General features: G+C 47.5%; 2 protein-coding genes across 2 annotated transcripts in view; one reads left to right on the top strand and one right to left on the bottom strand.

Annotated features, from left to right (window-relative positions):
- Nucleotides 1–1291: 1291 nt before the first annotated feature.
- LOC115099816 lies at nt 1292–13835 on the bottom strand. Its single transcript, XM_029617665.1, has 3 exons — nt 13666–13835; nt 2445–2962; nt 1292–2062 (listed from the first exon to the last, which is right to left on the bottom strand). Exons 1-3 carry the CDS (start codon nt 13833–13835, stop codon nt 1950–1952), a joined length of 801 nt encoding a protein of 266 aa, XP_029473525.1. The 3' UTR covers nt 1292–1949.
- ARTN (artemin) overlaps nt 2581–14472 on the top strand; it is a 154269-nt gene continuing 142377 nt past the window's right edge. The window contains exon 1 of the mRNA XM_029618875.1: nt 2581–2898. The gene's annotated coding sequence lies outside the window, so the exon portion shown is untranslated. The remainder of the gene's footprint in view (nt 2899–14472) is intronic.

The following is a 14472-nucleotide window of genomic DNA, read 5'->3' as shown; positions in this document are numbered from 1 at the left end:
TGCCATTTGGATGCCCAATTTTCCAGTCTCACAAGGTCTTCCTGCAATTTATCACAATCTGCTTGTGATTTAACTACTCTGAACAATTTTGTGTCATCTGCAAATTTGATTATCTCACTCATCGTATTTCTTTCCAGATCATTTATAAATATATTGAAAAGTAAGGGTCCCAATACAGATCCCTGAGGCCCTCCACTGCCCACACCCTTCCACTGAGAAAATTGCCCATTTAATCCTACTCTCTGTTTCCTGCCTTTTAGCCAGTTTGCAATCCACGAAAGGACATCGCCACCTATCCCATGACTTTTTACTTTTCCTAGAAGCCTCTCATGAGGAACTTTGTCAAACGCCTTCTGAAAATCCAAGTATACTATATCTACCGGTTCACCTTTATCCACATGTTTATTAACCCCTTCAAAAAAGTGAAGCAGATTTGTGATGCAAGACTTGCCCTGGGTAAAGCCATGCTGACTTTGTTCCATTAAACCATGTCTTTCTATATGTTCTGTGATTTTGATGTTTAGAACACTTTCCACTATTTTTCCTGGCACTGAAGTCAGGCTAACCGGTCTGTAGTTTCCCGGATCGCCCCTGGAGCCCTTTTTAAATATTTGGGTTACATTAGCTATCCTCCAGTCTTCAGGTACAATGGATGATTTTAATGATAGGTTACAAATTTTTACTAATAGGTCTGAAATTTCATTTTTTAGTTCCTTCAGAACTCTGGGGTGTATACCATCCGGTCCAGGTGATTTACTGCTCTTCAGTTTGTCAATCAAGCCTACCACATCTTCTAGGTTCACCGTGATTTGGTTTAGTCCATCTGAATCATTTCCCATGAAAACCTTCTCCATTCCGGGTACCTCCCCAACATCCTCTTCAGTAAACACCGAAGCAAAAAAATCATTTAATCTTTCCGCGATGTCCTTATCTTCTCTAAGTGCCCCTTTAACCCCTCGATCATCTAACGGTCCAACTGACTCCCTCACAGGCTTTCTGCTTCAGATATATTTAAAAAAGTTTTTACTGTGAGTTTTTGCCTCTACAGCCAACTTCTTTTCAAATTCTCTCTTAGCCTGTCTTATCAATCTTGTTCCTCCTATTTAGTATTGTCTGGATACTAATTAGGAGGAATAACAGGAAGCAGCATGAAAAAAAAAATCTTGGTAGCAGTTAAGATTGTGCATGGGTTAGGAAAATGGACGCTCATTAGTTGAGCGTCCGTTTTCCTAACCATCACACAGTCACATCTTCTGGGCACCCAATGCCATGGATGTGCTAGGGATGCACAATATATCTCTAGCATGTCCTTTTTAGTGCAGCAGCTCATTTGCCTATTGCATTGGGCACCCAGGAGTGGGGGATGTGCGCGTCTTGAAAAACGTGTGCCCAATTTCGATGCAAGGTTTTTTGCGCTTGATATTGCATCGGCCCCAAGCAGTCTGTTATTCTCTCGGTTTAATGCTGGTTTATATGTAGAGAAGGATTACAGTAGTGCTAAGCCCCAGGGTGGAACAAGAGAAGCCCGCTTGGGAGCTGTGACCTCCCTTGCACACACTTTACCTGAAAGACCACTGACTCAGATTGCCCTGCACTGCCCCCTGCGTCCTTTCTTTGGGGGCTCAGCGCTGTATCAGTTGAGCTAAGTGCAGTTTCCTTCTACTCGTTCAGCTGAGAAAAGGTTCCAAGTTCTTTGCATTTTCTCGAGAAAAGGGAAGTGATATTTGGGCCATTCGCTTTGGAGCTGCAGGCTCCCTTCCCAGTGCAGGGAAGTGCTGCTTCCTTTCTTGGCAGGCGCTTAGGAAGGATCTTCTGTATTGTGTAAAACCTCATTTGGTGGACCATGATGCAAATAAGATGAAAATGTTTTAAAAATCCTTCTTTTGCTTGGCTATTTTCACAGCCCTCTGGGTGCTGCTACTTCTAACTGGGGACGCTGATGTATGTCCTTAATGCACAGAAAGCCACTGGCAGGATACAATTCCTTTATCGGGGACAAGGCGCATAGCCCCACCTTCAAGCTGCTCGGTATACGAGGTTGGAACCTCCAGGAGCAGCTGAGCTGCAGAATAAAAGTAAGGGATGGGGAGAGAAATCCTGCTCATTCCCTCATGTAATGCAGAGATCAGCCCTGCTCCTGCCCAGGCTCTGAAAGTCTCCCGATCTACCCCTCCTTTCCATAATCCTTCCTTCCTGTCTTCTTTCGCCCTCTTCTGTAATCATGCAGACCTGCCCTTCCCACCATCTCCTCTCATTGCTCCCTGCAGCCCACCTTATTGCCAAGCGCACGTTTCTTTTATCTGTGCCTTTCATGAGCCCCCAGTACGACTCCCTCCCTCCCTCCCTCCCTCCGGCCTCCGACCCTGTCCCCCGTCTTTCCTCCCCAGAGCCTCCAGCCCTTTAGAGCCCTCCTTACTACCCCAGCACTGCTCCTCTCCTCTTACATTGGTGCTTTAGATGCTTCTGTCCCCAGAGGGCTCCTTCTTCAGATCCGGAGCTGCGCCTTGGGACCCTGGAGGAAGCGACTTGCCCAAGCTCCCAAGGCGCAGCAGAGGATTTGAACCCTGCCGCTCTCCCCACCCTGCACCGCCCCTGGTGTCCTGCGCTTCCCTCCCCCTGCCCGCAGCGATCAGGTGACGGCGCTGCTGGAATCGGACACCGGCTGCAGGTCCAGGGCAGGAGGCAGATGGCTCCGCAGAGCTGCCACGGAGCCTCCCCGGGAAGCAGGGGCCGGCGCCCACCGCCCGGGCTGAGCGGCTGCGCCTCTGGATATCCGCGCGCGCTCTCCGGGACCCCGAAATCTGCCGGCGAGTCCTGCTTTGGGATAGCCCAGGGCCGGGGCTCCGCTCGCTGCTGCCTGTAGGAGAGGAAAGCGGCAGATCCTGGCCGGAGCTGCAGGTTAGTGCAAGGGTCAACGCCGACCGCAGCGGCTCCAGAAAGATGAAACGAGGAGTCCCCAGCGCTGTGATGCACGGGGCAGCAGACATGGCAGTCCTGGGCCTGGCCTTCCAGTCAGCTTCAGCCTAGGAGGAGGTGGCAGATACCCCACCCCTCACAGGCTCTTCAGGGGCTAGGGGGAGTCCCCAGGCTGCTCTGCACTTAAGTGGCAGATACAAGCTGCAGCCTGCAATAAGCTGAAGTGAAGCATTTAGGGGTCACCGCTTCTATCCACTTTCCAGCTAAGCAGAGGGGAGCTGGAGTAACCCAAGCCGATATAGTACTTCGCCTGGGTGAACTCTATTAATTCCTACATGTATATTGTGGGATACCTATATTAGGGTGGCCACTGGATGCTATGAGACAAATAATTATTGAGATGTAGTAGGTTGTGCACGGGGTGCTCTGGAACAGGGATAGTATTAGTTATGGAGGTACTCTGTGATGGGCAGTGGGTGCTATAAGAAAGGGGGTGTTAATGAACTAGTGGGGGAAGGGCAATAAGTGCTATGAGATAAGAAGAGATACTGAGGTGCTCTGGGATGGGCAGTGGGAAACAGGAATCGTGACTGAGATGTTGTGGGATGGGCAGTGGGTGCTCTGACGCAGGAATAGTGACTGCGGTGCTGTGCATTGGGCAGTAAGCACTATAGAATACTTGCTGAGGTGCTGTGCGATAGGTAGTATGTCACTCAGTGAGATAGGAATAGTTACTGGGGTACTGTGGGATGGGCAGTGGGTACTATGAAATAGGAATAGATACTGAGGTACTGTGGCTGGGTGCTCTGAGATAGGAATAGGATTGTGGTGCTGTGGCATGGGCAGAGAGCACTATAGATTAGAATTATTACTGAGGTGCTGTGCGATAGGCAATATGTACTATGAGATAGGAATAGTTTCTAGGGTACTGTGGGAGGGGCAGTGGGTGCTATGAGATAGCATTAGTTACCGAGGTGCTCTGGATTGGGCAGTATGTTCTATGAGATAGGAAGAGTTACCGAGGTGCTCTGGGCTGGGCAGTATGTTCTATGAGATAGGAAGAGTTACCGAGGTGCCAGTATGTTCTATGAGATAGGAAGAGTTACCGAGGTGCTCTGGGCTGGGCAGTATGTTCTATGAGATAGGAAGAGTTACCGAGGTGCCAGTATGTTCTATGAGATAGGAAGAGTTACCGAGGTGCTCTGGGATGGGCAGTATGTTTTATGAGATAGGAAGAGTTACCGAGGTGCTCTGGGATGGGCAGTATGTTTTATGAGATAGGAAGAGTTACCGAGGTGCTCTGGGATGGGCAGTATGTTTTATGAGATAGGAAGAGTTACCGAGGTGCTCTGAGATGGGCAGTATGTTCTATGAGATAGGAAGAGTTACCGAGGTGCTCTGGGATGGGCAGTATGTTCTATGAGATAAGAAGAGTTACCGAGGTGCCAGTATGTTCTATGAGATAGGAAGAGTTACCGAGGTGCTCTGAGATGGGCAGTATGTTCTATGAGATAGGAAGAGTTACCGAGGTGCTCTGGGCTGGGCAGTATGTTCTATGAGATAGGAAGAGTTACCGAGGTGCCAGTATCTCCTATGAGATAGGAAGAGTTACCGAGGTGCTCTGAGATGGGCAGTATGTTCTATGAGATAGGAAGAGTTACCGAGGTGCTCTGAGATGGGCAGTATGTTCTATGAGATAGGAAGAGTTACTGAGGTGCCAGTATGTTCTATGAGATAGGAAGAGTTACCGAGGTGCTCTGGATTAGGCAGTATGTTCTATGACATAGGAAGAGTTACTGAGGTGCCAGTATGTTCTATGAGATAGGAAGAGTTACCGAGGTGCTCTGAGATGGGCAGTATGTTCTATGAGATAGGAAGAGTTACCGAGGTGCTCTGAGATGGGCAGTATGTTCTATGAGATAGGAAGAGTTACCGAGGTGCTCTGGATTAGGCAGTATGTTCTATGAGATAGGAAGAGTTACCGAGGTGCTCTGGGCTGGGCAGTATGTTCTATGAGATAGGAAGAGTTACCGAGGTGCCAGTATGTTCTATGAGATAGGAAGAGTTACCGAGGTGCTCTGGGATGGGCAGTATGTTCTATGAGATAAGAAGAGTTACCGAGGTGCCAGTATGTTCTATGAGATAGGAAGAGTTACCGAGGTGCTCTGAGATGGGCAGTATGTTCTATGAGATAGGAAGAGTTACCGAGGTGCTCTGGGATGGGCAGTATGTTCTATGAGATAGGAAGAGTTACCGAGGTGCTCTGGGATGGGCAGTATGTTCTATGAGATAGGAAGAGTTACCGAGGTGCTCTGGATTGGGCAGTATGTTCTATGAGATACGAGTTACCGAGGTGCTCTGGGATGGGCAGTATGTTCTATGAGATAGGAAGAGTTACCGAGGTGCTCTGGGATGGGCAGTATGTTCTATGAGATAGGAAGAGTTACCGAGGTGCTCTGGATTGGGCAGTATGTTCTATGAGATAGGAAGAGTTACCGAGGTGCTCTGGATTGGGCAGTATGTTCTATGAGATAGGAAGAGTTACCGAGGTGCTCTGGGATGGGCAGTATGTTCTATGAGATAGGAAGAGTTACCGAGGTGCTCTGGGATGGGCAGTATGTTCTATGAGATAGGAAGAGTTACCGAGGTGCTCTGGATTGGGCAGTATGTTCTATGAGATAGGAAGAGTTACCGAGGTGCTCTGGGATGGGCAGTATGTTCTATGAGATAGGAAGAGTTACCGAGGTGCTCTGGGATGGGCAGTATGTTCTATGAGATAAGAAGAGTTACCGAGGTGCCAGTATGTTCTATGAGATAGGAAGAGTTACCGAGGTGCTCTGGATTGGGCAGTATGTTCTATGAGATAGGAAGAGTTACAGAGGTGCTCTGGGATGGGCAGTATGTTCTATGAGATAAGAAGAGTTACCAAGCTGCTCTGGGATGGGCAGTATGTTCTATGAGATAGGAAGAGTTACCGAGGTGCTCTGGATTGGGCAGTATGTTCTATGAGATAGGAAGAGTTACCGAGGTGCTCTGGGATGGGCAGTATGTTCTATGAGATAGGAAGAGTTACCGAGGTGCTCTGGGATGGGCAGTATGTTTTATGAGATAGGAAGAGTTACCGAGGTGCTCTGGGATGGGCAGTATGTTCTATGAGATACGAACAGTTACCGAGGTGCTCTGAGATGGGCAGTATGTTCTATGAGATAGGAAGAGTTACCGAGGTGCCAGTATGTTCTATGAGATAGGAAGAGTTACCGAGGTGCTCTGGGATGGGCAGTATGTTCTATGAGGTAGGAAGAGTTACCGAGGTGCTCTGGGATGGGCAGTATGTTCTATGAGATAGGAAGAGTTACCGAGGTGCTCTGGACTGGGTAGTATGTTCTATGAGATAGGAAGAGTTACCGAGGTGCTCTGAGATGGGCAGTATGTTCTATGAGATAGGAAGAGTTACCGAGGTGCTCTGGGATGGGCAGTGGATGCTATGGGATAGGATTAGTTACTGAGGTGCTGTTGGGTGGGCAGTGAGTGTTCTGGATTCGGCACTGAATGCTACTAAGGTGCTTTGGGATGGTAACTGGGTTCTCTGGGATTGAAACATGTTTCAGGCAAAGAACATTAGAACAATTTCTCTATGGGGGAGCGAGAAGGGGTATATAAAAGGGCCTGTGTCTGGGTTGCAAATGAGAAGCAAGACCAGTGTGTGAGAAATGTGCTGGGGGAGCATCAGAGCTGTGGTCCTAATTCCTCTGGACTCTCCGCTGATATGTCCCTTCTCTCCCTGCAGGCAGCAGCAGGTGGGCAGGGTTCTGATCACACCCCAGACAGAAGGAGCCACGTGGCTGGGTATTGTGTCTGGGCTTTGGCTGTAGGCAGCAGAGAGGATGAACTCTGGATTGGGGCCCTGCAGGAGGAGGAAAGAGGCAGCTGCAGTGCCCCTGGAGTGGCGAACACCCTGCAAAGTGCACGGTGAGTCTGGGCAAGTGCCAGGGGGCGAGTGCCAGAAAACTAGGGCCATGGACCTCTAAAATCTGTGCCCTGAAAGATGTCTGGAGGCTGGTCATTTGAAGGCCTTGGTGGGGGGGGGAGGGGGGGATGAGTAATCAGATGTTTTTCGTGAAAGATCTGTCTGGGGAGTGATCACTCTCCTGCTGTAGTTTGGGGGGGGGGGGAAGGGGGAATGAACTGATCTATACTGTCAAATGTATATTTGTGGGGAGTAGTGGATAGCAGAATTTCCCTTCTGTGGGTACTTGGATTGTCTGATCTTTTCCTAAAGAATATGAGCAGGGATGTGCTGAAGATTAACAGAAATAGTATCTCAAGAAATGCACTTATATAAACTTACTTCTCTTTCTTAACGATTCTTTTATCAAGCTGTCATTGATAAGAAATTGGCAGTACAACTCCCAGAGCTTAGACGAACTGAACAGCATCAGAACATGAAACTCCAATAGCCCCCACTGCTAAGTGTTACAGAATTTCAGCTTCTTCCTGACTTTTACGGTCTGGGGTACTGACATGCAGACATTAGGAAAAAGCACAGGACTGCTTCTATGGCCAAGTCTAAAAGCAAAGCACATTCAAGCAGCATTGTCTGAATTATCAAAAAGGCAGGTCACCCTGTAAAAATGGTGCTAGTAGTAATTTTGTTATTTATTTATTTATTTACAAGTTTTTATATACCGCATTTGGTAAATTCCATCATAACGGTTTACAGCAATGGCAAGTTATGGGCATGACTGCTGCTTGGTTTTGATTGTAAATATTACTACCCTTAACATAAGGCTCGGGGGTAACCTGCACAGAGCAGCAGTTACTCCCCTTCACAATAACTATCCATGCCATTGGCCGGCCCCTGTCACATGATAGGAGCATTGGATGGCCCGCGCCATTTTTAAAGATGGCGCCGGCCATCCAGTGCTCCCTCCATGTGACAGGGGCCGGCCAATGGCATGGATACCCTGTCACATGGTAAGGGCAAAGTGCCATCGGCGCCATTTTGATTAGTGGCAGCCGACAGCCCGGGAGCGGGAGATCGCTCCTGGGACCCCCACTGGACCACCAGGTACCTGTAAAAAGTTTTTTGGGGGGTTGGGAGGGTGGGGGAAGCTAAGGGATTAGTTTTAAAGGGTCGGGGTGGGTTTTTTGTTTATCGGCGCAGCTGATAAACAAAACCGCGATCGGGCCGGACGAAAAAAAAAAAACACGATGTGAATCCGAACCGGAATCCGAACCGATTCCGGTTCTGATTCACATCTCTAGTAAATTGCACGGAGCAGCAGTTACAACCCTTAACAGAAACATGGAGGTAACCTGCACAGAACGGCAGTTACTTCTCTTAATGGAAAGATATGAATAACCTGCCCAGAGCAGCAGTTACAACCCTTAACAGAAACATGGAGGTAACCTGCACAGAACGGCAGTTACTTCCCTTAACAGAATGCAAAGGATAACCTGTACAGAGTGGCAGTTACTACCCTTAACATAAATGTAAGGGTAACTGGCACCGAAAAGCAAATTTTCTTACCATAAACGGTGTTTCTGTAGACAGCAGGATGAATTAGCCATGCTTTCTGGGAGCGTCGACATGACCGAAGTAGGCGGAGTTTCTCTCTAGTAGTGACAGAGTTTTTAACTCTGTGCGTCTGCGCAGTCGTCTTCCCGCGCGAATCCATTTTTCTCCTCAGTCTCTTTGTAACCAAGGAGATACATAGCAAAAAACAAAAAGGTAGGAAGTACTAGTAGTAGTGGACTGTCCAGGGAGGCGGGAGGGATTGCTTGGCTAATTCATCCTGCTATCTACGGAAACACCGTTTACGGTAAGCAAACTTGCTTTTTCCCGTTGATATCAGGCTGAATTAGCCATGCTTTCTGGGAGTCCCAAGCTCCCGGTTTGAGTCTGCCCAGGTGTGCTCTTTAAGTTCAGGACGACAACCCATGAGTAGAGTAGACAGTCCTAAGTGTCAGGCAAATTGGACAAGACTGCTGCGCCCAATGTAGCATCGGAAGAAGCTTGCTTGTCAATGCAGTAGTGTGATGTGAAGGTATGCAGAGAAGACCAAGTTGCCGCTTTGCAGATGTCTTGTAGCGGAACTTTCCTGAGATGGGCAATTGAAATAGCGGTGGCCCGTATTTGGTGGGCCTTAGGCTTGCTAGGAAGTGTGATAGAGCTTTGTTGTAACAGAATTCTATGCATCTATGCATTGGCTTAACCAGTTTGCAATGGTTCTTTTGGTAACAGGTTGTCCCGGATTGTTTGGATTGAAGGAAAGAAATAATTGAGAAGGTCCTGACGGGGAAAATGTTCTCTGCTTGTAACAGGCTAAAGCTCTCTTACAGTCCAATGAATGTAGGAGTTTATCATGCTCAGAAAATTGGTAGTGTAATCGTTTGATTGAGATGGAATGCTGTAACCACCTTAGGAAGGAGTACAGAGGGTGACTTTGTCATGATAAAATTCCAAGTAAGGAGAATAGTGAACTAAGGCTTGTAGCTCACTTACCCTTCGTACTGATGTAATAGCTACCAGAAAAAACGTTTTCCAGGTTAGGTATTTTACATGGCTTGAGTCCAAAGGTTCAAAAGGAGAAGCCATGAGTTGTTTGAGTACAATGTTCAGATCCCGTGGTACAGGAGGCTTCGTAATTGGTGCCTTAAGTGAAGTATGCCCCGCATGAATCTAGAGATTAGTGGGTGATTAGAAATTGGAAGACCTTGGTGATAGTGGTGAAACGCTGCAATGGCGCTAATATGTATGCGAACTGATGAGTACGCTAGACCAGAGAGGTAGAGCTTGTGAAGATATTCCAGTACCTGGGTCGAAGTAGATGGGAAAGGATCTAGGTGCCTTGGTTGGCACCATTGTGATTAACAATGCCATTTTCCCACATAGTTACGTCTAGTCGAAGGTTTCCTAATTGTGAGCAGTATGTTTTCCAAATTTGAAGAGAGGCCGAAGTGGCTTTATACTTGCCGTTCAACCTCCATGCTGTCAGATGCAGGGATTGGTGCATTGGGTGGAGGAGAGATTCCCCTTCCTGACTTAACAGGTGTGGATGGTACTCCAGGGGAATGGGTGGGCGTATGGAGAGTCACATGAGATACGCATACATGGTTGTCTTGGTCAAGCTGGAGCTATTAAGATCAAGTCCACTGTGTCCTTAATGCATTTCTGAATCGTTTTGTAGATGAGCGGAATGGGTGGATAGGTGAACAGCAAGCCAGCCATCCATGGAATGAAAAAGGTGTCTGGGGCATAACGAAGTTTGCTTGGGTAAATGGAGCAAAAGATCCATGTTTGTCGATTGCTTTGAGTTGCGAATAGATCGATGGTTGGGTAGCCCCATTGCTGAAAAATGTCCTGAGCTACTTTGCGATTTAATGTCCATTCGTGTGGATGAAAAATTCTGCTGAGTCGATGCGCTATGACATTGTCCAGCCCCAGCAGATAAGTGGCGTGAAGTGTTACTCCAATGGCATTCACCCAAAAAAGTATGCAAGGGGCTTCTTGACACAGTGTACATGAACCGGACCCTCCTTCCTTGTTTATGTAAAACATTGCAACTTGGTTGTCGGTGTAGATCATGAGGCTTTTGCGACAGACTTGAGGGGAGAAGGTCTGGAGTGCCTTCCAGATTGCGCAAAGCTCCAGGAGGTTGATCTGGTACGTAGTCTCTTGACCTGACCAGCATCCTTGAGTTTTTAGGTCTAACTGGTGGGCTCCCCAACCTTTTCTGGATGCATCCATCGTTAGTATTAGTCAATGTGGAGGCAATCGAAAGGGAGCTCCCGAAGTTAGGTTTGCAGGGGATATCCACCAGTGCATATCCATGCACATTTGTTTGGTGATTTGAACTTTGGTAGAGAGGGGTTGCAGGAGCTGTGACCATTAAGTCTTTAAACCCCATTGAAGACGACACATATGGAGCCTTGTGAATGGGACTACATGGATTGCCACCACCATGTGACCAAGCAATTGGAGGACTCGATGTGCTGGAACATGGGATTGATTGAGAAGTCTGTGAGCTAGGGCGGAGAGATTTTGAATTCTGTCTTTTGGAAGGTAAGCTCTCTCTTTTCTTGTGTCGATGAGAGCTCCGATGAATTGAAGTGCTTGGGTTGGCTGTAGATTGGACTTGTCGTAATTTATTAGGAAACCTAATGTCTGTAGACAAATTATTGCTTGTACAGTGTGTGCACGTAGAGTGGCTGGATCCGACGCCACTAACAGCCAATCGTCCAGGTAGGGAAAAATTTGGATCGATAATTTCCTGAGGTGAGCCACCACCACCGCTAAAATTTTGTGAAAACTTTTGGGGCTGAAGAAAGACCAAAGGGCAGGACCTTGTATTGGTAGTGTACATTCAGGAATTGGAAACAAAGGTATTGCCACGAAGAAGGGTGCATGGGTATATGGGAGTAAGCATCCTTCAGGTCTATGGAACATAGCCAGTTGTTGGGTTGCAGAAGGGGTAGTATGTTTTTGAGAGAGGTCATCTTGAACTTTTCTCTCTGGATGTATTTGTTGAGGTTCCTTAAATCCAAGATTGGACGAAGGCCTCCTGATTTTTTTGGAATGAGAAAGTAAAGGGAATAGAATCCCTGATTTCATTTTGATAGAGGAAGTCTTTGAATGGAGTGTTGGAGATGTAGGTTTCTTATTTCTTCTTGAAGAAAACAGGTGTGGGATGATGTGCCCCTGAAAGGGGGAACATGGAGAATTTCTAGAGGAGTTATGAAATTTAGACGATAACCTTCTCTGATGATATCTAACACCCAGCGATCGGTAGTTATTTCCATCCAGTTGGTACAGAAATGTAGGCGACCTCCTATGAATAGGGGTGGGGGTGGCTCAGGACAGCTCAAAAAGCCAGTGGTTGCTTCTGAGGAGCTGCAGTGGCTTGTTTTTGTGGACTTTGTTGTCTAGAGTGTCCACGAGACTGGTGAGTTTGAGGCTGGAATCGTGGTTGATTATAGTGTTAATGACGATAAGGATGGAAAGGTCTGAATGACGTTCTTGGGTATGTACGCCTCCTAAAATTAGGGTAGAATCTTTTGTAGGAAGCGTGGGAATCTGTAGATGTTGTTAGTGAAAGCACTGCCGAATTTTGCTCTTTTAATTGTGCAACAGTTTCGGCAAATTTATTGCCAAAAAGGTTGTCTCCCATGCAAGGGATATCAGCCAATTTTTTGTGAACGTTCTCTCGTATTGAGCTAGCCCTTAACCAAGCTTTTCTGCGTGCTGCGATGGCTGTGGCAGCACCTCGTGAGGTACACTCGAAAGATTCATAAACTGTCCTGAGTAAATGGCGAAGTCCTTCCTTCATGTCAGTGAAGGGTTGTGGTAAGGAGTTGTCCGAGGCTAGGCACAGTGGACGTAATTTTTTAAGTGTTTCAAAGAGGTATTGAATAATGTAAAATTGGTGATGTTCAGTTTTGGTGGTTAACATTGAAGTACAATACATCTTTCGTCCAAAATCATCTAAAGATTTATAATCTTTACCAGGTGGCAAATTAGCATGGAGTTTTGATCGCTTTGCCTTGGAGAGGGCAGACTCAACCACTATGGAATTATGAGGTAATTGAGTAGAGTCATAAAGAGCAGAGTTCCGCATCCTATACTTTAAATCTGTTTTTCTGGATGTTGGACCCGAAGAGAAAGGTTTTTCCCAGATCTTGTACAGTACTGAATTTAAAATTGTATGAGGAGGTAATGCAGTAGGCTCTAGTGGCATTTCAAAAATGTTTAGAATCCCCAGAACTTCTGATCTTGGATCCGGGATTTTACCAGTTTCTATGTTCAGAAGGGCACCCACCTTTTCAACAAATTTTGCATAAGTTAAGTCCTCCGGTGAGGAATAGGGTTCCGGAAGACCCTCTGGAGGGTCAAAAGGCATTCCTGTGGACAAACTTGGGAGAAGAGGTCGACCACTGAGAGGCAGGGCTATCCGGATGCTCTCGGTGTGGAGATGATGTTGGTGGTCGAATAGGTTTTGATGGACCCAGTGCATCTGTTGGTAGAGATGGAGTTGCGGGTCATGGGTGCAAGGCTTGTAAATCCTGGAAGAAGGTATTGAGAGCCTGAGAAATCTGAAGCATAGCCTTGGATGCGAGATGCAGCTGCGGTTGTAAAGGAAGCAGAGACAGATGGTCCAGAGATACTGTCTTTTTAGGCTCCTGTGGCTCTCCCTGGGGGGACCCAGGCCTATTATAAGATGATGACGACCAATCCGAGAGTGAAGCATCACTGAGTGAAGGAGCTACAGAGGATTTTGATTCTGAAGATATTTCAACGTCAACTTCCGATTCTTCATCTTGTTGACTCGAGGCAATAAAAAGGAAGGGATCCCGAAGTATATGTTTGGTCTTCTGGGTCTTCTTTTTTGGCTGTTGTACTCCTGGGAGCATTTGCTTCGAGGAAGGAGTCCTCATGTCGCTGGTGGTATAGGCTGCGCCGGTAATCCGATTGATAACGAAGCGCCGTGTTTTACACGTGCTTTGCGGTGCGCCGATGCACTGTGGTGCACCGATGCGTCATCTGGCGCCAATGCGCCAAAGCGCCAAGATGCCTCGATGCGCCGTGGTGCCTCGAAGCGCCATGGTGATGCTTTGGCTCCTTCGTTTTCGGCGCATGAGTAGGAGCAGGAACAAGGCCCTGTATCCCGAGAGGCTCATTTGGGGATTTATGAGGCATAGCCTTCACCCTTTTCTTCGGCGCTTTTGGAACTTCAAACCTGGTCGCTGTACGGTGGTCCCCCGGCTCCAGCGATGCAGCTCTCTTCAATGCCTTCTTTGGTGTCTTTGCTGGTCCCGGCGAAGAATGCGTCGGAGGCGATCTGAGGCGTGCTACTCTCGAGTGCGGTACCTTCGGGACCGGGGAGACATCCAACCACAGTCTCTACATGAGGCTTGGTCATGCTCCGGACCCAGTCATATGTAGCAATAATTATGTCCATCTGTTATGGACATATTTTGCCACACTGGCAGTATTTAAAACCGGATGGCTTAGGAGCCATTACTGCCAGAAAAAGGGGAAAAAGACGCAAAAAATTCGTGAAAAATGAGACGAGGAGTGAGAGAGAAAAAACCCCGCATGCTATCGGCTCGCAGAAAAAGAGACTGAGGAGAAAAAATGGATTCGCGCGGGAAGACAACCGCACAGACGCACAGAGTTAAAAACTGTCACTACTAGAGAGAAACTCCGCCTACTCCGGTCGTATCGACGCTCCCAGAAAGCATGGCTAATTCAGCCTGCTATCAACGGGAAATGGCACTCCATTAACAGAAACATTGGGGTAACATGCATGGAGCGGCAGTTGCTACCCTTACAAGAACGCATGGGGGTAACCTGCACAGAGCAGCAATTACTCCCCTTATCAGAATGCATAGGGTAACCTGCATGGAGTGGTAGTTACTACCCTTAAGAGAAACATGAGGGTAACCTACATGGAGCGGCAGTTACTACCCTAAACAGAATGTATGGGATTAACTTACCTGGAGCGGCACTTACTACCCATAACAGAAACACTGGGGTAAGCTGCATGGAGCATCAAT

The sequence above is a fragment of the Rhinatrema bivittatum genome, chromosome 10 (genome assembly GCF_901001135.1).
Source record: "Rhinatrema bivittatum chromosome 10, aRhiBiv1.1, whole genome shotgun sequence".
NCBI classification, from domain to species: Eukaryota; Metazoa; Chordata; class Amphibia; order Gymnophiona; family Rhinatrematidae; genus Rhinatrema; species Rhinatrema bivittatum.
The sequence above is the reverse complement of the archived record's forward strand: the minus strand, read 5'-3'. Positions and strand labels throughout refer to the sequence as shown.